The sequence below is a fragment of the Macadamia integrifolia genome, unplaced genomic scaffold (genome assembly GCF_013358625.1).
Source record: "Macadamia integrifolia cultivar HAES 741 unplaced genomic scaffold, SCU_Mint_v3 scaffold2189, whole genome shotgun sequence".
NCBI lineage: Eukaryota > Viridiplantae > Streptophyta > Magnoliopsida > Proteales > Proteaceae > Macadamia > Macadamia integrifolia.
Genome location: NW_024868561.1, coordinates 9,259 through 35,440, shown reverse-complemented (window position 1 = coordinate 35,440; position 26,182 = coordinate 9,259). Strand labels below are relative to the sequence as shown.

The 26,182-nt window shown below is 40.0% G+C and overlaps 1 protein-coding gene across 1 annotated transcript; it reads right to left on the bottom strand.

Annotated features, from left to right (window-relative positions):
- Positions 1–25,563, bottom strand: LOC122066006 (protein SEMI-ROLLED LEAF 2-like). Its single transcript, XM_042629829.1, has 10 exons — positions 24,810–25,563; positions 24,066–24,140; positions 23,516–23,631; positions 9,050–9,164; positions 3,007–3,135; positions 2,578–2,625; positions 2,196–2,383; positions 1,905–2,101; positions 1,529–1,821; positions 1–348 (listed from the first exon to the last, which is right to left on the bottom strand). Exons 1-10 carry the CDS (start codon positions 24,942–24,944, stop codon positions 226–228), a joined length of 1,419 nt encoding a protein of 472 aa, XP_042485763.1. The 5' UTR covers positions 24,945–25,563; the 3' UTR covers positions 1–225.
- Positions 25,564–26,182: the final 619 nt, after the last annotated feature.

Below are 26,182 nucleotides of genomic sequence, written 5' to 3'. Positions count from 1 at the left end.
TATTGCAGGGTTAGGGAGGGATGAGTATACGCAGCATTACCCACTGCTTCGCAGGAGAGGTTGTTTCCAAGTTTTGAACAAAGATATGAAAAGAAAATTAAAGACCCCTGAAAATAGAAACTACTAACAATTCTTATCAAAATGGGAAACTGAATCAACGAAGGAAACTGGTAACTAAATCAAATCCCATGTGTAAACTACCACTCCCAGCTAAAACTCCCATATTCAAATATAATTAAAAAAACAAAAAAAAAAAAGAAACAAAATAACCCCAATCACATGCATGGTCTGGTTTGGGAAAAATTGGTTCAATGATGAACCAGACCCTTTCCTCTTTCTTCTTTCTACCTGCATCAAATTGAAAGTGGCACTTTGCTAAGTCAATTTTCCGGGACCAATAACACATTTCTGATCAGAGAAAAAAGCATGCATCTTAGTCAATATTAGGTTAAGAAATATCCGGGTGAGGCCAAAGTAGAGGCGAATAATAAGCATGAGTACAGCAGTGCATAACATTGTGAATAACTTTCATAAAGATGATACTAAGGCATAGTTAAAAGGCTCCTTCAATAAACATACTTATCATTTAAACCTTTAAAAAAAAAACTTTAGCTGAGGAGAGGCACAGCATTTCATGAGACAAATTAGAAACTTGAAGATTCTGAAGCTCAAGTAATGCATATACAGGAGCTACGTAATACAAGGAAAAATATTTTATAACAGGCCATGTCATTACAATTACTTTCTCCTATGCCACCTAGAGACTGGTTAGAGAATGGCCCAACATGCATTAGAATTGGCAACTCCTTATATTTATAGGCCTGTTTGGACACATTCCCAGACACAAACTAATTTTTGTTGTTTCAGACCTGAAACAATAGGAAAAAAATTTTCCATGTTTATTGTATCACAGTTCTTTATTTGAGGGTTGGAATATTTCTATTCCATGCATATTCATTCCATTTATTTTCGAAATAAATAATGCAGGCAGGGTCTTTGGAACAGGGCATCAAACAGATGAGAAGGTCCAGTAAGGTTCAACATGGCTCGAAAATGGGGTACACCTTTTCTTGAAGCTATGCGGTACATCACTTCCTGCAGCATCACTAAGCATTTTCTGGAATGATATCATTCAGGAACAGCAGATGCTGCACTTCAGTCTTCCCCAAACAGGAGCATCCAGAACATATGCAAACAGACCCTCACTGCTGATGCTGACTTATTCTTTTAACTGTAAAACAACATCATCCTTGTACAACTTTTTTCTTGTGGATGACTGGTTGAGGTACAGGATGTTTGACCACCAATCAATCCAGAAGGTGGTTCACAAACTGAATGGTTATAATCTATCCATTGAGACAGACCAAGCATGTAGGCAACATGAAGAATATCAAGGCCGGATGAAAAACATAACAAGCAGAAGAAAAAGAAAAGAAATTTATAAACCTTGCATGTAGGCAACATGAAGAATACCAAGGCTTAATGAAAAACATAACATGCGGGTAAAAAATGAAAGCAATTTATAAACCTTGTTTGAGAGCTGCTTTAGACATTCTTCCAATTTAGAGTGAAGAGCAGTATTACATTTATTTGAATCATCACCAGCACTAGATGCTCCTGCTGAGCATTGAATGCATTTATGCAAATGTTTCATCAGATCAGTTATGGCACCAATAATTGCTACTGAAGACTGCATCTTCACGTTCTGTGCAAGATGTGTGGTCACATTTACGATGTCAATTTGCATGCTAGGCTGTTTGGCAACACTTTTATGATCTAAATGCTTCACCAAGATAGATAATAACAGATGACTGTTTTGCCCTGCAGGATAAAAAAAAAGGACTTTAGACAAACAATTCAAACTAAATGCAGCAATAGATTTTGTCATGGAAGAAGAGGATTACCTGACTTCTCCATCAATGTTTGCATATCTGACAAAACAGAACAGGCAAGCCCCTTCTCTGGAGACCAAAGATTCCCAGCATCAAAATTACGAAAAAGGGGTTCAAGCACACGCCGTACTGTAGTTGCTTCCTTGGCGAGTCCAGCCATATTGTGCAAGCAAACCCTAGCCCAATACATGGGGATCTTCGTTGCGTCACTGTTAGAAGTAACAAAAACGAAAAAGGGGTCTCATAACGAATACGAAGCATATGATTACACGAAGAAAATGAAGGGAAATAATTAGGTCTCACATAGTGGGGTTCAGTTCAGGTTTTCTATTCACAAGGTCTGGTAATGGAAGGATCTTCTTGGGAACTTCTGGGAATGATGATTCATGGCCCTTAGCTTTGATTACTTCTTGAACCTGCTGTGAGTCTCTCTTGTTATTTTCTGAGTTCATGTGGAGCTCCATGTAGTTCTCCAAAGTCACTAAAATTATCTGTTCCAACACAAGGAAGAAAAAAACATTTCTGACTTATACCAGAAATAACTATATAATCAAAAAACCCCGTAACACAGCCCAGCAAATCACATTGCTGCTAATGATCAGGTTGACGACAACAAAGCATAGAAGAACTCATTATTCATTTCTAAAACAAGAAGTGAAGAGAAATAAAAAGAAAGAAAACTTACATGATCGAAGTCCATCGAGATATGGGAGTACTCACCCATAAACCATATCTAAACATCACATGAAGAAAAGAAAATATATATTAATTCAGAAAGCTAGAAGGTGCTACCTGAGACCAAGAAAGAGTAGAAAATAAATCTGAAAGTAGAAGAACCATTTCAAAATGGTAGTAGAAAATGAAATATGATATAGAGAAGATATTTACATACGTACATGCATATATATATATATATATATATGTACGTATGTATGAATGAAGGTAATACTCAGTGACAAATATGCCCTTGTTTATGAAGGAAAAATACAAAAATGAGAAAAGAGCCCTTAAATACAAGGATTCTCTCATGCTATCAACATGAATATCAAAGGAAGCTCTAATAGAAAAATTTTAGGCTGCCAAACAATAAATAAATAAAAAGAACGAGGCTTACCATGAAAGCAAGAGCTTGCAATCCTGCTGAACGCAAACGTAGAGCTCTTTCTTCATCTCCAATTTCTTGAGCCAGTTGACAAAGTTTTGGAATGAGGCCTTCTAAATTGAACATGTATGTGCCGTCCATCTACTTTCATACCATATTGACAAGTCAGTGACTCAGTTTCAAGACATATATACCACATTATTGATTTAAAGAATTCAAGTTGCAAGTCATTTCCCATAGTATTATGCCATCGAAAAACCAAATATCTGAGTTGACAATCATAGTATATCTATGCCACTGAAAAAATAAAAACTATATATCTGACTTGACAACCTGTGAATAGAAGCTCATGTAATGTAAAACAAATGCAACCCTATTGTTGAGCGTATTCTGTATCCCATTCCAGTGCATTATTTATTGTCGTTTTATTCCTGAAACAATGCTATTCAAGGTCTTTTCTTTTATTTTTCAGGTCTACGGTTAATTTGGACTAATTGGAGAATAAAGAGGAATAAAGCTAGAAGAAGTCCAAAAAGAGCAACATCAGCCTAAGCCCATAAAGGGAACCGATTTCTCAATGGGATCACCCATAAACTGGCCACACCATACCACCCTCAAACCAGTGGCCAAGTAGAGGTTCCTAATAGGCAAATCAAGCAAATTTTGGAGAAAATTGTAAACCCTACTCGTAAGGATTGGTCTCGGAAGCTTGTAGACACTTTATGGGCTCATCGGACAGCTTTCAAGACTGACCTTGGTCACTCTCCTTACCGTCTTGTGTATGGGAAAGCGTGTCACCTTCCAGTTGAATTTGAGCATAAAGCATTTTGTGCCATCCAAAAGGTGAATTTTGAATTGCCCACTGCCAACTCTGCCAGTGTCCACAGAAAATTCCAGCTAGCTGATTTGGAGGAGATCCGTAATGATGTCTATGAGAATGCACGGATCTATAAGGCAAAGACAAAGGCCTTTCATGAACAAAGGCTTCTACGGAAAGTTTTCACAGTAGGTGATAAGATGCTTCTCTACAATTCCCGCTTACATGTATTTCCAGGGTAGTTGCAATCCCGCTGGGATGGCCCCTACACTGTGCAACAGGTTTCGAGTCATGGATCTGGAGAGATCCTCAATCCCAAGAATGGAGCGATTGTTATAGTCAATGGACAGTGCATTAAGCCTTATTTGGAGATACCAGATGTTTCTGAAGAGGTCATGGATCTCCATGAGCCTTTTTATCCTGTGCAACCATGACCATGTCAGGTGTAATCCCCTACCTTGTCCTGCTTTACTTTATTGCCTTTAATTTTCTGCATGCATTGAGGACACTGCATCATTTAAGTATGGGGAGATTCATTGAATTCGTAGTCCTTACTTAGGTTTAAGAACGAGTTTTGTAGCCTCTTCGTTTTATTTTTGAAAGACTTTGAGGGCATCCAAATACACGACACTTTGAGGCAATAAAAATTCCATAACGAGGAGGGAATTGGAATATATCTCAAGGTGGGATTTAAATGAAAAAAAAAAAAAAATTAAAATCAAAAGCACTGTCTACCAAGAAAGCCGATCTTGTTAGTAGTCTTGTTTACGTGGGTCTTGGTTAGGAACTAAGGCTGGACCTTCGCACACTTGCATGATGAAGTTGAGAGTGAAAATGTAAGGGTGCTCTGCCTCAGGAAGCAAGGCTCTTTGATCAAGAACACCTTTTAGCTATTCCCTTGTGAGGAGAAAGAAAATAAATTTGAACTCATACTGCATCAATTTCTAAAGCCACAAAGTGGCAATTAAAAGATATACGCACTGAGAATCTATTTCCACTTAGTAACTTGGGTGTCTGGTGCAAACCCTGCATGTCATTCAAGCCAAATGTAGTAGAGGAACATTTAAGTCCAATACTTATAAATAAATGGCAAAGTGAAAGTAAAGTGAAATTGAGACTGTGCATGTGCTTAAAGGTTCTACCCAAGCTCCAAGCTGAAGTCTTGTGTAACCTAGAGGACCCATTCGATCTAATCTCAAGGGAAAATAGTGTGACCAACCAAATATATGAGTTTCCCTAATTTAGATGTATGACATCTCCACTACTCAGAGTGGGATGGTAAAGTTCAAGTGTGGGGAATATTTGGAAAATCTCAAAGTAAAACATTTTCATCTTGAAGTGGCTATAGTCTTTACCTTGGCCACAGTATGGATTCACAATTGAAATTTGTGTGTATATTCACTGCAAACACTCACGAGAGTATGAGACACAATATGTCATCTAGGGTAACCTGGGAGTTTAAAGGCTTGTTGCACAGGCTAAGTGCAATCGTGATTCCTACGAAAATGACTTAGATTTTCTTTTTCTTATTTCTTTTCTTCATTTGCTCGGGGACTAGCAAAGTTCAAGTATGGGGGTATTTGTTGAGCATATTTTGTACATACTTTATTGCATTATTTATTATCATTTTATTCCTGAAATAGTGCTACTCGAGGTCTTTTCTTTTATTTTTTAGGTTTAGGGTTAATTTGGACTAATTGGAAGATAAAGAGGAATAAGCTAGAAGAATCCCTCTCTGAGCTCTCTGGTATTCCGCTTGGATCCATGCCTGTGAAACATTTAGGTCTTCCCTTGATTTCCTCCAAGCTCTCAGCTCACCACTGTGCCCTTATAATGGATAACCTTAGGAAAAGGCTTCAGCTCTGGAAAGGTAAGCTTCTCTCCTATGCGGGTCGCCTTACTCTGATTAGATCGGTTCTCCAGTCAATGTACCTCTATTGGTCTAGTAGTTATGCCGTTCCTGCTTCCATCATCAAACCTTATGAGAGTCTCCTCAGTTCCTTTCTTTGGAAAGGTTCTAACTCCTCTAAATTCCTTAGACCCTTAAGCTGGGAAAAGGTATGCTTTCCTAAAGCTGAAGGAGGTCTAGGGATTAGAAGAATCCAGGCCACCAACTCTATTGGCATTCTCAAGCTTATTTGGAAGATCATGTCCAAGCACTAAAGCATCTGGGTTGACTGGACCTACTCGGGTTTGCTCAAATCTAATTCCCTCTGGACCGCTCCCTCCATTCCTGATGCCTCCTGGATCTGGTGAAAAATTCTTGAGCATCGATATGTTGCCCTCTCGGCCATCTCCTTCATTATTGGTAATAGTCAGTCTATCTCACTCTGGAAGGACCCCTGGCACCCTTCTGGCATTCTTTCTCTCCTTATCTCTCCCAGAACCATTTGCTCCTCCGGCCTCCCCCCAAATGCCTCCATCTCTTCCATTATCTCCGCCTCCGATTGGTCCCCTCCCCTGTTTGACCTCTGGTCTAACCTTCCCCCTCTTTCCCCTGGCCATAGAGATAGAGATGACAAATGTATTTGGCTCCCCTCCTCTAATGGAACCTTTACCTCCGCCTCCGCTTGGTCTCTCATTCGTACCCATTCCCATATGGTCCCTTGGCAGAAGGTTGTGTGATTCAAAAACCATATTCCAAGTCATAGTTTCACTCTATGGCGTTCTCTGTCCAATTGCCTTCCCACCCAATCTTTCCTCATTCATCGGCATATCCCTGCCAACCCTGCTTGTTGCCTCTGTCCCCAAGGCACTGAAGACATCCCCCACCACTTCTCCTGCCCTTTCTCTTTCCACATCTAGAAGACTATTTTTTCCAAATGTTGGTGGTACAGAAGACCCATTCTTCCTTTTAATAGGGAATGGAATTGGATTGATGTGACCTTCTCTGGTTCCACCATCTGTGACACTATTGGCAAATTGGCCTTTTGCGCTACTATCAATCACCTTTGGATGGAGCGTAACATCCGTAGACAGACTCCCAAATCCCATTCTCCAAATAATATTTGGAATGCTATCTACTTTGATGTTAAATCCAAAACCTCTTCCCTCCAGAATCGGCCAGTCCGCAATACCCCCAGAAATTCCCACATCATCTCTTCCTGGAACCTATAGGTTGATTTCCTCCATCCCACCTAATGTCTTCCCGGGTTTTGGCCTCCCCCCCTCCCCCCTCTCTTTTGTTGCTGCTGATCTTTGATGTGGTTTTCTGTATTCTCTCTTTGCATTAGTAGTTGCAGCAGTTTGTTTAGTTGTTGTTGTTTGTAATTGCCCTGGTCTTATTGCTGGCCTTGGCCTCCCCCCCCCCCTTTCCCTTGTAGATTCTTCTCTTCTTGGTAATGAATTATATATTCATCCAAAAAAAAAACTAGAAGAATCCCATAAAAGCAACATCAGCCCAAGCCCATAAGGGGAACCGATTTCTCAAACCCATATGAAAATCGGATTTTATCAGCCCAAGATCCTTCTTGCCCAAATTGCCAAAGAATTTGAAAGATCTTCTCTCCCTAAAATCGATTTTGGTGGTTCCCTAGCTCCCATATTTGACCTTATGCTATTTTTGGGATGAGATTTGGAAGATTTGGTCATTCTTGGTTGAAGATTAGTTGGTGATTTGGACCTTCCAAAGAAGAAGAATCCAGAATTCCCAAGCAAGGAAAGATCTTTAAGTTTCTATTTTATTACAGATTAGCTACCAAAGTTGCAGAATTAGATATTCCAAATAAGGCAAGAGAGCTCCAACAATTTTGGGTCTTCCCCTCCTCTATAAAAGGACCAACCCCCATGGGATTATTCATTCATTATTTTCCCCTCTCTTTCTCTCTCCCGACAAATTAGCTCTTTGGCCAATTCTTCTTCTTCCTCTTTTGAATTTTTAGCTATCTTATGTAATATTTAATTCTCAGTTTTATTTCATTGTTAGTAGAATTCAAAAATAGCTCTCCAGAATTTTATGTCCCTTCCCCTTAGTTCATATGTGTAATTTTCTTTTAAGGAATTTTTGAAAGTTTTATTTTGGCTGGAGTGATGGAAGTTGTCTTCTTTGAAAGTTGGATTATTTCTCCTTCATTGGATCTATGCAATTTCATTCTCAGCTAAGTACTTATATTCTCTTTAAGTTTCTTAGTTTAATTTTGATGTCTCTTCCATTCCTTCCTTTGATCTTTCCACAGCCAACTAATTTCCCCACTTAGGGATAGGATGAAGACATGAGATAAGGAAGAACTAATGGTGTTCATAGATTTATGTGATTCTTGTGCAAACATTAGTAGATGAATAGGTGTCAAGTCCACATTGTTCATGCCATATGTTTATCATATGCATGGTGTTTGTCATTCATAGGAAATGCCTGTGTTTTTAATTGTTATGTCCAATCATTAGTTTGACTGATTTCTCTTGAGGGATTCCTTACCCCTAAGTATTTCTCTCAATCCGTTTTCTTTAATTAGTGTACTTGTCCATATAAGATTCTGCTCATGTTTGATTCTCCATGACCGTATGCATGGTGTTTGTCATTCATAGGAAATGAATGATTTAGTATCAGTATCTTCTGTCTTGGACCCACTATTCATGCCATCTAAGGGCTGTGTTTTTAATTGTTATGTCCAGTCATTAATTTGACTGATTGCTCTTGGGGGATTCCTTACCCCTAAGTGTTTCTCACGATCCGTTTTCTTTAATTAGTCTCTTGATTAGTTTATTTTAGTTAACTTTCTATTTTTTAGCCCTTTTATTAGTTTAGCATACTCATCCATGAAATTGGTGTGCTCTGCCTAAGTGGAAATTGAATTAATCCCCTGTGTGTGTTCGACCCGTAGCTACGATTGACTCATGCGCTTGCGGTGTTAATTTTAACTCAAACACCTACAGATAAGAGAACCCATAAATTTGGCACACGCATTCTAAGGCAGGACCAAATATTTAAGGGCTCCCCCACCCCCAATATCATCTGATCAGATCAAATATTGAAGGCAATCTGTATGCCCCCCCCCCCCCCCAAAAAAAAAAAAAAGGGAACCATTGAAATTGTATTTTCCCCTATCTAAAGTCTAGAATGATAAATCACAAGGCTCTTACCAATCTAGGAGAAATGGTAAGGAGATCCTCTAGGTGGGAACAGTCTAATATTTGAACTTTATCCTAGAAAGTGTGCCACATCCATGCCTGTTATATTTATGGCACTACATTGAAAGTGCATACAATTGATCTTACATTCTGTCTACAACAGCAATTTACCTGGCTATTTATGAAGTCAACAAGAGTTTGGCAGCCCAGAATGCGCATGTCATCCTGTCGTGTTTGTTCTAAAACCGTCTGGATAATAGACAATAAGCTACTGGCAAATAGTGGCCTGCAAAAATTGGAAGACATGATTGAATATCACAAAATAAATACATAGTATGCTTAGCCTTTCTAAAAATAAACAGAGATGTGGAACTTAGTTTCCCAAAAAAAAAAAGTGATTGGAATTTAGTCCAAAACTGAATAATAAGTATTAGCAGTTGCATCTCACACAGTTTACACTTATATTGACAGATAAGGGCAGGTGAAAGTATTATAATATTCAATATAATATGGTCAGAGTCTAGTTGTCCAATGAGTGCTTCTGAAATCGGTCATGAGTGTTTCATTGATGGACCAGGTACAGGATCAAATCACAACCAATAGATTATCACATAAAATGTTTTGCTCCATTTGTTTACAGATATTGCAATGGAAAGAAAATCGGTAGAATATGTATTGAGGTCCAAGCAAACCAAGATCTTCCCTCCTCTGTGACTGTTATCGATGGCGAAGGACACTCCTTCAGTCAAGAAGTTAAGTACGACTGGCGGCCTCCATCGTGCTCCCTCTGGAAAGTATTTGGCCACTCTACGGCGCTGTGTGTTAAAAATCAAACCTCGGTTGACTTGCATGCTCTGGCAGAGGAAACAGCTACTACGCCGGTTGATTCAAATGGTGCTGAGTTCACTGTTCAAGGAAAAAAAAAGGAAAAAAAAAGAATAATAATACTATCAGGAACAGTTGTGTCCTGGAACCCTGCAATCCTTCGTTGGAAAACTTGGCCGCTGGAAATGCCACTGAGAAGACTTCCGCTCGGACCGATGATTCTTCTTCGTCGCTTGGGACTGCCGGTAACAATAGATTCTCGGATCTCGAGAATCTTGATGGGACAACTAATGGATCGGATCTTCCTCTCCTACCTACCTCTGCTTTGCCGCCTTGCTCCTCTGTTACAGATGCCCAGGTTGAGGCCATGTCCAACTCTGATACAATCCTTCCTTCTCAACAGCTTGCTTCTTCCCTGCCACTCTCCTCCCACTCCCCGATGCTTTCCCCTTCCATGCTTCCTCTCATACCTTGACCACAGCCCCCCTTGACTCCTTATCCTCTTCATTAGACCATAACCCTTCTTTTATCCGTCCTGAATTGGGCCCCTTCTATCCTTTGAACCAGTTTTTGCCGGTTCAACTCTTAAACACCTTCTCAAAGTTTCCTAAAGACCACCCACTCTACTCGGCAAATCTCTACAACTCATCCGACCTTCTGATCCCATCTACTAACCAACCCACCTCCGAACCTGAACCCGACTCCTATCCTAAACCGGCTCACATAACCAACACCTCGCCCCACCCATCAACCGCCCCGCCTTTGTATTCGAACCCGTCTCCCCCCTCACCCATCATCTGCTCTTCGCAACTTCGAGCTTCAGCCAGCTCTGCTCTCACCTGCTACCACTACTGAGACTATCTTGTCTTGCCTGTCTAGGCCCACACCCCCACTGATCGCCGCTGCCTCTTCTGACGCTCCGGCCTTGGTGGCCCCCGTTGCCGCTGCCGAGCATCTCAGCCCTGCCATCGCTGCTACCACTCCTTTGGCCGATAATTCCTGCCTCTCAACGACCAATGTTCCTTCGGGCTCCTCCGCCCCTCTTGGAGCCTTGGTCCTATTGGAATTACCAGCCCTTATAGCCAATTTGGTATTGGAAGGCTCTCACGTTATGTCTCTGGCCTTGGAAGGCCCCAACCGGACTGTCGCCGCCAAAGATATGTCTCTAGCCTTGGATGGCCCCAACCAGACTGCATCATTGGCCACTGTTCCCCTATTTGGTCAAGCGGCCAATGCCTCTGTGCTAGCTGCCAATTCGATCATGGGTGAATCTTTCACTGTGCGGGATTCCTTGTCTGCCCTCTCAGTTTGCCCAGCTCTCTCGGCTATTTCTATTAATCAGAAGGCTTCTGTAACTGGGCTTGCAAGAACCGATCCCCATGATTCTGAATTAGCTACTCCAAGTTGTGAAGTTGACTACCAACACCTTGCATTCAACCTCATCCCCATTCCTTACCCCTTACCCCTGTCACAACAGATACCCCTGCTACTACAGAAAATTAAAAATCCACTTCCACCTCTTCCATGTTGCCACCCTCTCCCAAGGTCAATCCAAACTCCGCCACCTCTCTGGTGGGATATGCTCGTCGATCCTCTCTCCAGAGAATTCCCTCTGCTTCATATGCTCCCTGCTCTGTGAAGCAATTGCTGCCCTCCTTTTCTGGTCTCCAATGATCCTCTGGACTATTTGGAATGTTCGAGGTCTCAATTCCACGTCCAAGCAAACTGACATCAGATCCCACATCCGCTCCTCCCTCTCCAATCTCTGTTGTCTTCTTGAAACAAGAGTTCTTGAAGCTAATGCCTCGCATATCATCTCATCTATCGCTCCATCCTGGTCTCACATCTCCAATTACCTCTACAGTCCCAACGGCAGAATCTGGGTTCTCTGGGATCCCACTTCTCTCATCGTTAATGCTATCTCCTCCTCTGCCCAAGCAATTCACCTTTCCATCTCCTACTCCACTAGTGCCCATATATGTTACCTCTCTGTCATCTATACCCACAATCTTCGCCCTCGCAAGGCTTCCCTCTAGGCTGAGCTTCGATCCTTTAGCCACTCCACGGATTCTAGGCCTTGAGGCATCATAGGTGACTTCAATGTCATCCGGTTCAGCCATGAGAAACATGGGGGTAACCCCATTGATCACCATGCAGTTAATTCCTTCAATGACTGTATTGAGGACCTTGGCCTTAATGATCTTCGATGGTCGGGAGTTAAACTAACTTGGCACAACAGAAGGTCTGGTAGCCTCCTTATGGCTTGCAAGCTGGATCGAGCCTTAGTCAATAAAGCTTAGCTTGACTCATATCCATCCTCCCATGCTTGCTTTGAGCTCTTGGGGATTTTTTTATCACAGCCCCTCTCCATCCACTTCCTCACCTTCCGCTCCTTCGGTCCAAAGCCCTTTAAGTTCTTTGATATGTGGGTCTCTCACCTTGAGTTCCTTCCTTTAGTGAGGGACGCTTGGGCCATTCCCATTAACCCTTCCCTTTCCCCCCTCATCGCCCTTGCTAAGAAGCTCAAGAATGTCAAAGCCACCCTCAAGATTTGGAATTCTTCCACCTTTGGCAACATCTCTTCTCGAGTCTCTACTTGTCGGGATAAGCTGTCCTCCATCCAATCCAGAATCCAGTCTGATCTTCTCAACCCCTCCCTTGCTGTTGAGGAAAAGTCTTTGGCTGCTGAGCTCTCCCTGCTCCTAAGTCAGGAGGAAAGTTTTTTCCGCCAGAAAGCTTGCATCAAATGGCTTGACCTGGGAGACTCAAACGCTACCAACTTTCACAGGTCTCTCAAGGCTCACATTAATGTGAACTCCATCCCCAAGCTCATCTCTTCCTCTGGCATCAAGATTCTCAACCCAAAGGCCATTAAAGCCGAAGCTGTCTCACTTCCAAGGCGTTCTTCACCCTCTCCCTTGGCTCCATCTCCCCCCATCCCTCATCTTCTTCTTAATAAATTTGTCCCTAATGACCAGCTCCCCTTCCTCCAGTCCGTTCCTTCTGAGGAAGAAATTCTGGCGGCTATCCTCTCCCATAAGGCCAATAAAGCCCTGGCCATGATGGTTTCAGCATGGGGTTCTTCTCCTCTTGTTAGAACATCATCCTACATGATCTCATTCCATGCTATTCGGAGTTTCTTCCTAAATCCCAGCCAGATTCATGGAGTCAATAATACCTTCCTCTATCTCATTCCCAAAAAGGAGGGAGCGGTCTCAATGAATGACTTCAGGCCAATCTCCTTATGCAATTTGCTCTATAAATTTGTGGCCAAGATTGATGTAGATAAGTCACTTGGGCTTATTTTATTGCAAATAAGCCTTAGGTTGTGTTATATATGTGTTGGGCCTTTGATCCCATCGGTTTTCTTTGAAATGGGTCACTTTAATGTGCCTAAAATATAGGTAGAAGGTAGAAAAACGGGATTTAATTCATTAGTTTAGTTAGTTGCTATTTAATTCAATAAAGGCCCATTAGGCCATTGGTCGATTGTAAAGTCCTATATGGACTATTAGTTAGTTAGTTCTACTCCATGTTGGAGTCAGAAAGTCAAGTCATAGTCCTATTTTGAATTCCTAGTTGTAGTAGGAGTGTCTAGTTCTATTGGGAAACTAGCTCCTAGTTGTAGTAGGAGTGTCTAGTCCTATTGGGAAACTAGCTCCTAAGTAGTTTGATTGCTATTCTGCCCTCTATAAATAGAGGAGCCTATGTACTCATAATGGGAGATTTGAATGAATGAATTATTGAGTGATTACTCTTTAGCTAAAAAAACTGTTATTGAGAGGTGAGATGCCTAAACCTTTGAGGGGTGTGATACCCAAAACCTGAGGGGTGAGATACCCATTCCTTTATTCTCTTTCACCCTTCTCAACCCTCCATCGATTCTTCTTTTTCTATTTTTATTTTCTGTTTATTGTTATTAGAAGTTCAAACCTGCTAAAGCATACAAAATCAGAATCAACCAGCCAAAGAGTTCTTGTTCTTGAAGCCAATTGACCCTCATTGCTACCCAAGTTTGAGATCTGATCTACAGATCCTTTAGAGGACTGGTTCTATACTCTAAGAAGATCAATCGATCCTCTCTTGAAGGTTATCTGAAGAAGACAAGTTGATGTTCCTGCAGAATTCTTCACATTCTCTCTCTTAGGTCTGAAAATCAAGAAAGTGCGTAACTCCATAACCAGCCGTCAGAAGTAGGGACTATCTACATCCAAAAGTATAGCTCAATCGGACTCCCACAGACCTGGCCGCACCTTTCTCTCTCCAGCTCTATAGAAGGTCTTTCTCTCTCCTATCGGGTTAGGTTTTGGGCTGGTTTTGCTCCTATATGGGTATTGTATCCTTGGGGGTTTATTTGATGGTATTATTTCTTTGTTTCTTGCTCCTATTTGTATTATTTGGGGTTATAAACTGCAGAGTTAGTTACTTGTAATCTACTCCTGCATTAAGTGGTATCAGAGCTATGGCTCAGACAGAAGAACCCCAACCCACCCTTCAAGATGTGATGAAAGCAATCGAAGCCTTGTCTACGAGGTTGGATGGACATGACCGACAGTTGGCTGACCTAAAAGTGAGTACTGGTGCCCACTCTAACACCCAACCAACTGTTGCCCAAACTAATGTTCAACCTACTGTCAATTACATTATTAATGTTCCCAGAAGAGTCACCATGCAACCTCGAAGGGTACCAGTTTGGAATGAAGAGTATGATGAGTATGAGTATGACAATCAACCTTATCAGCCTGATGATACATACAAGGTTAAACTGGAACTAAAAGAGTACAATGGAAGACATGATCCTGTCTATTACCAAGATTGGGTGAATTCTTTTAATGACTACTTCCGGTGGTACCGTATGCCTGAAGAAAGGAAAGTCCAATTAGTTATCACCAAGCTAACTGGTAGAGCTAAGGACTGGTGGAAGAATGAAGAAGACAAGCTCATGTGCAGGCGCCAGATGCCCCGCAGTTGGGAAGACTTGAAGTTCATCCTCAATGAAAGGTTCTTACCACTAACCTACCGACGTCGGCTCTACGACATGCTGAATACCATCAGGCAAGGTACTATGACTGTAGAAGAATATGCTAACCGATTCAATGAATTGGTTTCACGAACAGAAGATGAAGAACTACTCATATCCCGTTTCAAATTAGGATTAAGGCATGACATTCATGAGAAGCTTGGTGTGATCGAAATACGCTCCATGAATACTTGTATTGACAAATCCTTAGAGGTGGAGGACTTACTCAAGTCAACTCCTCGACGTTCTTACCCACCAACTCATGATTCTGAGGAAAACATGGCTAGGGGAAAGGCAACCATTGCTCCAAACAACGTCCCACCAGCAACGTTAGACAAGGGGAAAACACCTGTGACTTATAAAGAAGGCGAAATCAAGTGTTTCCATTGCAGAGGTTTTGGTCACGTTGCCAAATTTTGCCCCTACCGACTGAACACCAACTCCGTCATTGCTGCCCTTGAAGCCAATCCAAAGATGTTAGTATATGAACCACAACTTGATGATTAGATGGCCGAAACCACCACTGAAGACAAGGAGGAAGGTGATGAAGTTGAAGGTGAGATGGATGATCGTGGTATGTATATTTTAAACCTCATTACATACACGAATGAAGACACGAACACTGACAAGGGACTTGAAGAGCCTATGATCGAAGAAGAGCAAGTAGAGGACGTGCTAGAAGACGACCTTATGGATACATCTGAAGACCTTGAGGTTGAGCATGTGGAATTCATCATCCCATTAAAGTATCTTGAAGATTGAGCTCCTCACATTCTAGACTACATCTTTATTATCAAAGAGCTACCTGAATTTTTCTACGGCTTGAAGAGGGATGTGCACCATGATATAATCATCCTCACACTCTACAAAATTCGAGGACGAATTTTTTCTAAGAGAGGGCGAGTTGATGTAGATAAGTCACTTGGGCTTATTTTATTGCAAATAAGCCTTGGGTTGTGTTATATATGTGTTGAGCCTTTGATCCCATGGGTTTTCTTTGAAATGGGCCACTTTAATGTGCCTAAAATATAGGTAGAAGGTAGAAAAACGGGATTTAATTCATTAGTTTAGTTAGTTGCTATTTAATTCAATAAATGTCCATTAGGCCATTGGTCGGTTGTAAAGTCCTATATGGTAAAGTCCTATTTAGTAAACAAAAATTGAAATAAAACTACTATTATGTTTCAAGCGTAAGGGGTATTTTGGTCCTATCAATTTCTATTGTGTATTAGGGCTGACTAGCGCAGGTTACAGGGGTAGTTTTGTAACTGTCTTATTTCTGGAACCATATATATATATTAGAGATCTAACCTGCGGTAGACTATTTTGGTCTGATCGCAGGTTAGTTCCCCTCTTTTGGAAGTGGTCTGTGATCTCACCTCTCACCTTTCTTCTCTTTTCTTTCCTTCCTTGGTTTGGTCACAGGATTCTAGAATCGTAACATGGTATCAGAGCCTCTGTGATCAAATCTAGGGTTTATACATTCCTCTCTGCTGACTTTCTTCTTCCATTGATAATAAGTAATTAAGTGCCACAAGGGCACATTGGCCTTTTCTCCCTTCCACCAACCCTATTTAATGAGGGTCAGCTGAAGGGAACGTAGTTATATGTCAAAAAAGTGTATTCGTAAAAATATTTGGAAAAAAAGGGGGTATTGGGCAGCGGTAAAAGCTAATTCGTAGCGAAATCTCTTTCTACCGGAAATTCAAGAAGTTTTTTGTGCGACAAATAAGTAATCAAACCTTAGACTATTCTGAATCAACAAGATTTGATACTTATATTTTTCCTTCTTTGGTCATTATAAATAAAGGGGTTGTACAATCAATTAGATTATTCAAACATTCTCCACATTCATTTTGTTAATATGGTATCAGAGCCTAATTTTCTGATCTCGGGTTTTCAGCCTTCTCTTCTCCTCCTCTTCCTAAAATCGCAAGCCTCCATCTTCTTCGCAAGATTCCATCCTCTCCTACCTTTGCCTCCCTAATTCCCTATAGGGCAGGATGAATGAGGTGATTCATATAAATTTAGTTGTTATCCTACACATCACCTCAATGCTTTAAACCCCCAAAACCTTGCAAGAATCAATTGGGGTTCTTCCCCTCTCTGCGATTTTTTATCCTTCCCTTCCTAGAGTTTGTTTCTTCCTACTTCTAAGAACAATCTCCACCTATTGAAGATCAAGTATAGCAACCTGGAAGGACTCACCACTACTTGCAAGATTAAAGCCCATATTCACCTGCGATTTCCCAAAAATTAGCATTTTCTTCCAAAACCCTGATTCTGTCGACTTTTTATTTCCCTCCCTTGGATACAGTTGAGATTTGGAGGAGACCTTCCTCACCTCTACAGAGGAGATCCACCAGCTTTATGGCTCTATTTGCCAAGGTTGTGTGTGTGATCCTCATTTTTGAAAATTTAGGGTTTTTTCCCAAAACCCTAATTTTCCTATCTCACCCGTTCATCAGAATCAGACACTTTTGGAGTACTTCATTACCCTTCAAAGCAACTCGATCCAAGTTTGGGCTCTTTCTAAAGGATGATTTTGAAGTTTTGGTATTTCTCCTGCTCATAGTCAATTTCTCCCTAGTGCCATCATGTCTAAAGTAACTACTGCAACCTAGAGATCTGATGGGCAAGGTAGTAATAAATATAAACCTTTTGGTTCTTGCTCAGTGAAATTGGAGGGAACTAATTGCCTCATCTAGTCCACATCTACCTACCTCACTATTGTTGGCAGAGGTTTCACTGGACATATCACAAGAAAATCAAAGAAACCCTCTGAAGAGGGTCATCCCTCAGGATAAATGGATCACCCATGACTCTGGCAATGTCTTTTCTAATCAACTCTATTGATCAGTCTATTTCTAGAGGATTCTTGCTATTAAAAACTGCTTCTCAGATCTAGGTTGCTGCCAACAGAACCTATGGATAAATAGGGAATGATGCTTAGGTATTTAATCCTCGGAAGAAAGTTTGTATCACTACTCAGCAAGACCTCTTTGTATCCAAGTGTTGTGCTGAACTTCAAACTTTGTGGTATGAGCTTGATCACTTTGTAGACTATCACCCTTCTAGTGCTGAAGACATTGCTCCCTATATAAAGCATGTGTACAAAATCAGGGTGTATGATTTCTTAGCTGGTTTGAATGTTGACTATGATCAAATTTGTGTCCAGGTACTTAAAAAAATCTCCCTTCCTTACTTCGGAATAGTCCTCTGACTTGATTCATATGGAGTAGTGTCATCGTAACTCTATGCTTCATCCTCCTACTACCGAAAAATCAACCCTACAGACTAGTTCCACTACTAAATCTGAGGGAGGAAATCGTACCAGTAAAACTACCAAGGAGGTTATGAAATGTGAACAGTGCAACAAACCATACCATACCAAGGAAACATGTTGGAAGCTTCATGGAAAACCAGCTGGCTTGGAAGTTAAACGTGCTCATGGTCGAACAAAAAACAAGGCTAATCAAGTTGAAACTGTTGACACACCACCTATAACCATAGTTATCACGGCGCCAAGGCGAACCAAGGCAATTGAGGGTTGTCTAAGCGCGCGAGAAGGCGCTCACCTTAAGGCAAACAAGGCGACCAAGCGTTATTTTTTATTTTCCTATTTTCTAACATTATTTAGTAAGCTATATATACCTTGTATCATAAAAAATCAAGATTAAGCAACATCAAGTCATTAAAAATCAACATTTAGCCATATTAAATCATAAAAAATTAGCATTAAGTCATATTAAGTTGTAAAAAATCAACATTTAGAGAAATGCTCTTATTCTATAATAAATTTGACTGGTCAAATGATTTTATTTTTACATGAGACATTTTGTATTAGTTATAACATAAAACCAGCTTTCTAACAAGTCAGAGATTACTTAAATCTGAGTTGTAATGACAAAGTTATGCTCCGATCAAACTTATTTTTTTAAGTGCGCCAATGCTGTTAAAATTACCTGAATGAAAATAATTTTATGGATATCAAAACAAAAGATTATCTTACTGGACTTTCGGTTTTTAGCAATGTTTTAACATGATAGAATTTATAAAATTTTCATAATTGAGAAAAACCTCAGCATTTAAAAGTTGAAAATCACCCCTATAACCAAAATCCAATTTTTGCTCTTAGACTGGTGGGTTGACTTTTTATCCTTTTGTAATTTGATTTTTAAACTATTTTTATTAGATTCAAATAAGGGGTATTTGCTTATTTATAAATAATATCTTATGTAAATGAAATAACAAATATAAAAAACATTACTTAAATGATATTTGGGATAAATAAGTGTCAAAATACAAGGCGACATGCAGTGCAACAAGATGACTGTTGCTTAGGCCCCAGGAAAACCGCCTGGATGCCTAGTTGTCACCTAGGCAATGCCTTGGCGATGCCTTGACAACTATGCCTGCAACTGATAATGGTCTCTCCCAAGAGGAACTTCAATCTTTCAAGCGCATGCTCAAGGCTTTCTAATTCCTGTCAACCATGCGTCCTTTGTTGGTGTTTGCTTAGTATGGCTGTTTCTTTGGGTCAGTGGCTCCTTTGGAAGGGGTATTCTCAATAGTCTTCAAAACCTATTGCCTTCTTACTTGGGCAGCCCTCAACTTAGTTTTCACTTAAGGTATGTTGAGTGGATTTAATGCAAGAGGCTTGCCTTTATGATCAAAGAAGCACTGGTTCTTGGTACCACCAACCAAGACATTGTCATATCCACTGTCTTCTAAGCAACACATCAGTTAGCACCATAGGGATGACATCACACCACAAATTCTCTTCATACCATAAGATCTTCAATGGCACAAAACATCGTTGATTCACAGCCAGTGTTGTTGTCAAGAAGAGACACCTTGTAAGGTTGTGGATGGCGTTCGGTCTTGAGTTGTCCCTCAATCACAAAAGCTTGACACACCACATTCACGCAACTCACGCTGTCCACAATCACTTGAGCCTTGTGAGGCCCACTAGACATCAACATATAGAAGATGTGTCTCCTCCAATCTTCTCACTTTGCTTCAGCCACTAGTATTTTTGTGACTACATTAATAATAGCATATGGATCATCATCTTCTTGTGCATATTCAACCTCATAATCATCTTCCATTCCTTCCATGGAAACATTCACAACCCAATCATCATCTTAGGTTCATGGACTTGCATGTCAGGGTTGGATTCAATTGCAATGATGATGGGATTGGCTCTTCCACGTTTAGGACAGAATTTGGTATAGTGTCCGATACCACCACAATGGAAGTACTACAAAGCCGTTGTCTCTCCCGCAACCATAGGACTCTTACCCTTATCCTATGTGACTTGCGGAGCTCAGGTAGTGAATCCAATAGGTTTAATTGGTGCAAACAGCCTCTTAGTTTCAATGGGTTGGTTGTACCTTCTAGGGGGCTGATTTGATCAAATCTTCCCACCTCTAAGGACTTTTCAATACATACATTCAAAGATGACAGTTCCACCACACCAATTTTATCACGAATATCATGTTGTAGTCCCAACTTGAATCGAGACATTAGTCCCTCATCCTCGTGATAAGCACTTGTAAGAAAGCAAATCATTAAACTTACCAATGTATTCCACAACAATCATAGTACCTCGTCGAAGACGGTGTCAATATGTTGGGAGAAGGTATCTCTCACTGAGTATTAATTTGAGTTCCACCCAATAGCAAGGCTCTCTCCGTCTCCGGATAAGTCTACTCTCTCCAGCTTTCCACCAAATACCAATCCTTAGCACCACCTGTAAGCTCGGTGATAGCAAGTTGGACCTTCCTCTCCTTAGACATGTGGAACCATCGAAAATAATCTTCTAATGCATTCAACCAGTCATGGAAGTAGAGGGGATCATGTTTTTCATTATACTCTTTCAAGTCCAATTTCACCTTATGTGTGTCATCATGGGGAAATTGGGGTCCATAATGTTCATCGAACTCTTCACCTCCAACATACGTACTGGCTGGTACGTTCCTTCGAGCGGGGAATGGAAACCTTCTTTGTGCACTAGGATTATCATTCACCCTAGGCTGAGTATTAGATTGGGCAGCCATAGTCTACTTGAACTCTTCAAACTTTAGGTTCATAGTATCCATCCTTGTGTTCAGCCGTTGGAGGAATTGCATCACATCCTCTAAGGAGTATTGGTTGGAGCTCGCTTCAGCCATAGCTCTGAGACCAATTAATGCAGGAGTAGGTTTACGGTATGTAAACAAACTCCCAATAGTTAAATAGCCCAAACAATTCAAATAAGAACCCTCACAACAGACTTAATAGAAAACCAGAATATAGGACCAAAAGGATAGTCTTCAGTAGGAAAATTTGGATGATCAAACCTGTCCAGAAGTAAGCAGAAATAACGCTGAAAAATCCTTACAGAATCAGGTAATAGTTCAGAAATAATACCTCAAACAACAGCTAACAATCCGAGGCTAAACTGGGTTTCGGCCAGAAGCAGGGAGAAATGCTGCGGTTAGAGTTTGACAGCCCCACAGGGGTTGAAACTCTGGTTGAGTGTCCTCCCTAGGATTGCCTTGATCCCTCCAAAAGGTATTCAAAAGTGCTGGACAGAAGTTGAGAAACAGGCTCTGTCGATTCTTCTCAAAAGCCTAACTTTTGAGAATCGATGGCTGATTTGTAGCCATTCCTTGTTCTGCAACTTTGGATGCTGTTGTACCTTCAATTGATGCTTCAAAACACTCACAAGTCTCTCTCTCACAAGAACAAATAAGAGAAACTAAGAAAACAGAGAAAAGGAGAAGATGGATAGTTGTGGGCGGATGCCTTGAGGCTTAGGCAGTCGTTTTTTTTAATATCTCTAAAAAAAAAAATTGGCTCTTCTTTATATCATATATTTGTTTTTATTCCATTTCTTGCATTGTCATTGGCTGGTATAATTGGAATCTCTACATTGAGCTTCATAGGATCAAGCTTATAAAAGTCCCTTTCTACACACAACTTCCCGTTTCAAAATACCCTCGACCAGACGCATCTCTTGCGTGTTTGGGAGAAATCCAGAAATCCTTGGCAGCAGGATTATCTCCATCGATTTTGGCTCTGACAATTTTTTTCCAGCTGCCATGGCTCCAGCGATTCTTCCTCTGGCTACTCCGGCTCCAGCAAGGTAAGTAAAATAGTATAAAAATCTTCTTCTCTCTTCCCTTCTCTATTTTTTCAGTTTTTTTATTTTTTTTTTCAGCTGCCCATCATCTTCTTCTTCTTCCTTCTCTGTTTGGAGAAGAAAAAGAACTAGAACAAGAGCTTGAAGAAGAACTCAATGGAGCTTGATGCCGACACCGACTAAGATGCTGCTGCCGAGTGCCAAGAGCAGATAGGTTCTTCAGGTATGTTTCTTCCTTCTATTCTTCTTCTTCTTCTTCTTTTCTGTTTCCGGCTTCTATTTTTCTTATTCTTCTGTCCTCTTCTCTGTTTTATTTTTTTCTTCATTCTTTTTTCTTCTTGTCCCAGCCCCCTCCTCTTCTTCTCATTCTTCTGGTTCCTTTTCTTTTTCCTGAAATATTTTTTATTCTTCTTTCTTCTTCCCATCTCTGTTCCGTATCTTTTTTTTTTTTTTTTTTTCATCTCTTCCTCTGCCTTCTTCCATGCCGGCGACAGTAGTGGTGGCTAAGATGGCTCTACTAGTGGTGGCTAGTGGCTTTGGCTACTACTGCCGCTGCTGCTGCTACTTTAATTCCATGAGTCAAATTATATTACGCTGTTGCTGCAAGTCTATGATTCAAAATAAATTGTACATCTGTAATATTAGTAATTCTGTGATTACATGACTATGTACTTCTCCTATCAAAGGCAAGCACTATGATTTCTTTTATGCCATTTGACATGTCTCTAATCTCTATTTCCATTTCCTATTTTTTATTGACTTATCAGTGAATATGATCCCATTCGAGCAGGGTTTCACCGTGTGAACCATAACTCTGTTATTGCTTATTACTTCACTGATCAGATTCATATATCCTGCTTTAGAGTTGATATCCAATGATTTCAGATCTGAAACATTGACGATTGGTATGATTTTTTATGACTTGATGAGTTGATGTGGTTTAATGTTGATTTTTTATGACTTGATATATAAGTCATGTTGATTTTTGATGACTTGATGTTACTTAATGTTGATTTTATATGTTATAGGGTATATATTGTAGTCTACTAAACAACTTTAGAAAATAGGGAAAATAAAAAATAACACATGGGCACCTTGACCACCATTGCAACGCCATAACGGGCGATTCATCGCCGAATCGATTAGCCACCCCTCCACCACCTTGGATAGCCATGACGCTGTGACAACTATAGCAAATAATTTACTGATTTGCCATTTTAAGACAGACCATCTCAATGATCTGCTGAAGAGTATTCCAACTTTATCTTCACAAAATAACTTATCTTTAAAACAAAGGCAATGAAAGTTTATAGAGAACCAAAGACAGAAATATCTAATCTGAGAACCTATACAAAGTAACGGCATATTTGGCTGCTGGAGAATCTGTGCCCACATCAAGGATAAGGGTCAAGTACATGCAAATAAGGTGCTTGTCTTGAGGTGGAAACAGTTGATGAGATGAGGATGGAACTTTTTGTGACAATCATATGGGTAGATGCATCCTATTGAAAACCTCTTTTGCACTAGGCATTGAGGAGCAACCAATTCAAGGAAAGCTCTCCTACATCATTAAAGATGAACTCGCTCTAAGAGAACGGAAAACTAACTGAGTGATAATAAATTTAGACCTAGAAAAGAAAACCAGGATCAAACGCAAACTTACATCTGCTCCTTACATGAAGATAGCAATTTCCTGTAGATAATCAACACAACTTTTGCTGACCCAAAGTGCTCAGTTCGCAAATCCTTGTAACATCTCTGTTCTAGGTGCTTTGTAATCTGTAAAGTAGGGAAACAGAATATAATTCTAGACTAAAACTTCAAGATACAGGAAAAAGTGGACCAAAGAAAAAATACATTACAACCGAATGTGTAATCTAATTATCTTATCAAGTACAATACATATAAAATCTTCGACTGTGATCCATCAATCTATGCTAATAGAATAATTTAATTATTTGCTGTAGTAAACCAATGCAGTCATGCAGACTGGGCAAGTTAAAGAAGATGATAATAAGAACATATTCACCTCCAAATCAGAAAGAAAAAAAAATCATAACTTATGAATCCTTTACTCCTCATAATAACACATGGTAGCTTGTGAAATACCATGCTTCCCAATGACAGATACGATAGATTGAAACATAAGAAGGTACAATAATCATAGCAGTGAAGCAACAACTGCTCAATTAATTAGGGAGAATAAACCATACCTTTGGAATGCGTAATGGATTCTTCGAAGCATATTCACAAAGCTTCCCAATTTTCCTATCATTTGGTTCAGCATCCTACCAAAAAGAAAGGAAAGGCAATCAGAAAACCAAAATTCCGTGTATGTGCCCTTATTAGGGGCAAACTTAAGAGTAGATCAGCAGTAAATTTTCATGATCCTCTGATATTACTCCCATGAAACAAAAGTGATTTTAGAAATCTCTCTCATAGGTTCATTTCAGGTCCAAATATAAATTTGTTCAGTCCTGTAGAAAGGAAGCTAGTGTTTTCGTGTTTTCGTGTTTTCGTGTTTTCGTGTTTTCGTGTTTTCGTGTTTTCGTGTTTTCGTGTTTTCGTGTTTTCGTGTTTTCGTGTTTTCGTGTTTTCGTGTTTTCGTGTTTTCGTGTTTTCGATATCTCCAGTTTCCATAAGACCCAAAGAGGATTGGTACACTTCATAAGAATCAATTACGGTTGATCATGGCAGAAACTCCAGACAATATACATGGTATGTATCACATTGAAAATAAAAATCATTCCACTGGTAAAAATCAATCTGATCAATGGAGAAAAAAAACATATACAAACTTTCAGCTCGTGTAAACAAGTGTAGAAAAACACAACCAATTAAGTGTCAACAGAGTAGAGGAATGGTTCAGTGAACCCAATTTAGAAAAAAATAAATACAATAAAATAATTGAAAGTCTGGAACTTAAAATTTTCAAGTGAAATGACGAAGGAATTCACCTGAGATCGGGGCAAGATATCAGAAAGGAGCTTCTTGTATCGTTTGACAGGCTGCCTCGACCTTGCCCGCATTGCAGGACAGAAGAAACAGAGATTACCACAGGCGGGCACTACCCGCCTCGACATGACCCCCATTGTATCAACAAAAAACTCAAAAGACCTCAGAAAAATACGAAAAATCACAGTGATCCAATAAAATTCAGAAAAAATTCTCAGAATGCGTTTCTCAATTTTCAGAAACTGGGTTCTGGTGACTTTCAGGAATCCCTGAAAAAAATCACCAGATTACCCTGTTGCAGTGCTTGAAAGAATACAAAGAATACAAGAGGAATGAGGACAGATTTCGTAAAATTGAAGCAAAATTCTCGAAAGCAAACAGCGACCCAAAATTGCAAATGAAAATCAAACCTTCTTTTTTATCAAATCGAGATTTCACAATCTAGATCAGCCTAGTATCAAAAGAAGATGAACAAAAACTTCTGAAAAAAAAAAAAAAAACCACTGAGAAATCTTAACCTCTTAGGGAGCAAGAAAAAAAAAAAAGAATTAAAGTACAACTGATTGACTAGTTTTTACATATGATGTTAACGATTTTTATAGATTTTTATAGATTTTTAATAAACAATGTGAATTTTTCAAAATCGAGTGACTAATTTTGAAGAATTCACCTCAAGTTTATACTGCAAAACAGAGGAAAGAGGCCGAGGAAATTCCCAGGCCTTTCTTTCTTCCTCGGGCATTGTTAAGATCAAGACGTGGTTTGACGTTTTATAAGATTAAAAGGATAATTAATTAATTAAATAATAAAAAAAATTAAAACGGTTCATCTTTTTGTAACCTTACATTTTTGCCTATGTTATAATGACATAAGGCACAATGATGAAAGACCTAATAATGTAATTTTCTGCAATATGATCCAACCTCTCCTCTCCGTCAGCATCTCCATCCTCAGGGTGGCCACCATGGCACCAACGTTCTCTCTCCCCTACTCCAAGTTGTCTGGTTAGTACATCGGAGGGGATAGTAGATAGAGATGTTTCATCTATTCCAGAACAACCCAAAGTGGAACGACCCTATAATTTATAAAGACTGATCCTGATATTATGATATCTGTCCAAGCCCCAACGGTATCTCTTGACAAAGATGTTACTCAATATCCAAGGGATTTTTTTTTTTTCCTTGATAGGTAGGGAGTGGAAGTAGATAACAACCAAGAGGCTCGAACTTCATACCCTTAGTGAGAGTGGGCTTTTTACCCACCACAGTCACCAACTGCGCTAGGCAGCTGTTTTTATTAGCCAAGAGATTATCACTGATTAGAACATTCAAAATGCTTTCCTATGATATGTGGATCGCCAAAATGTGATGATTGG

What these genes read in the sequence shown, in the direction of transcription:
- LOC122066006 (XM_042629829.1), bottom strand. Translation starts at nt 24,944, where the DNA reads ATGGGGGTCATGTCGAGGCGGGTAGTGCCCGCCTGTGGTAATCTCTGT. An exon ending in ATCCATTACGCATTCCAAAG is followed by an intron (nt 23,632 to 24,065) that starts GTATGGTTTATT and finishes CCTACTTTACAG; the next exon opens with ATTACAAAGCACCTAGAACA. An exon ending in TTGACTTCATAAATAGCCAG is followed by an intron (nt 3,136 to 9,049) that starts GTAAATTGCTGT and finishes GTATGAAAGTAG; the next exon opens with ATGGACGGCACATACATGTT.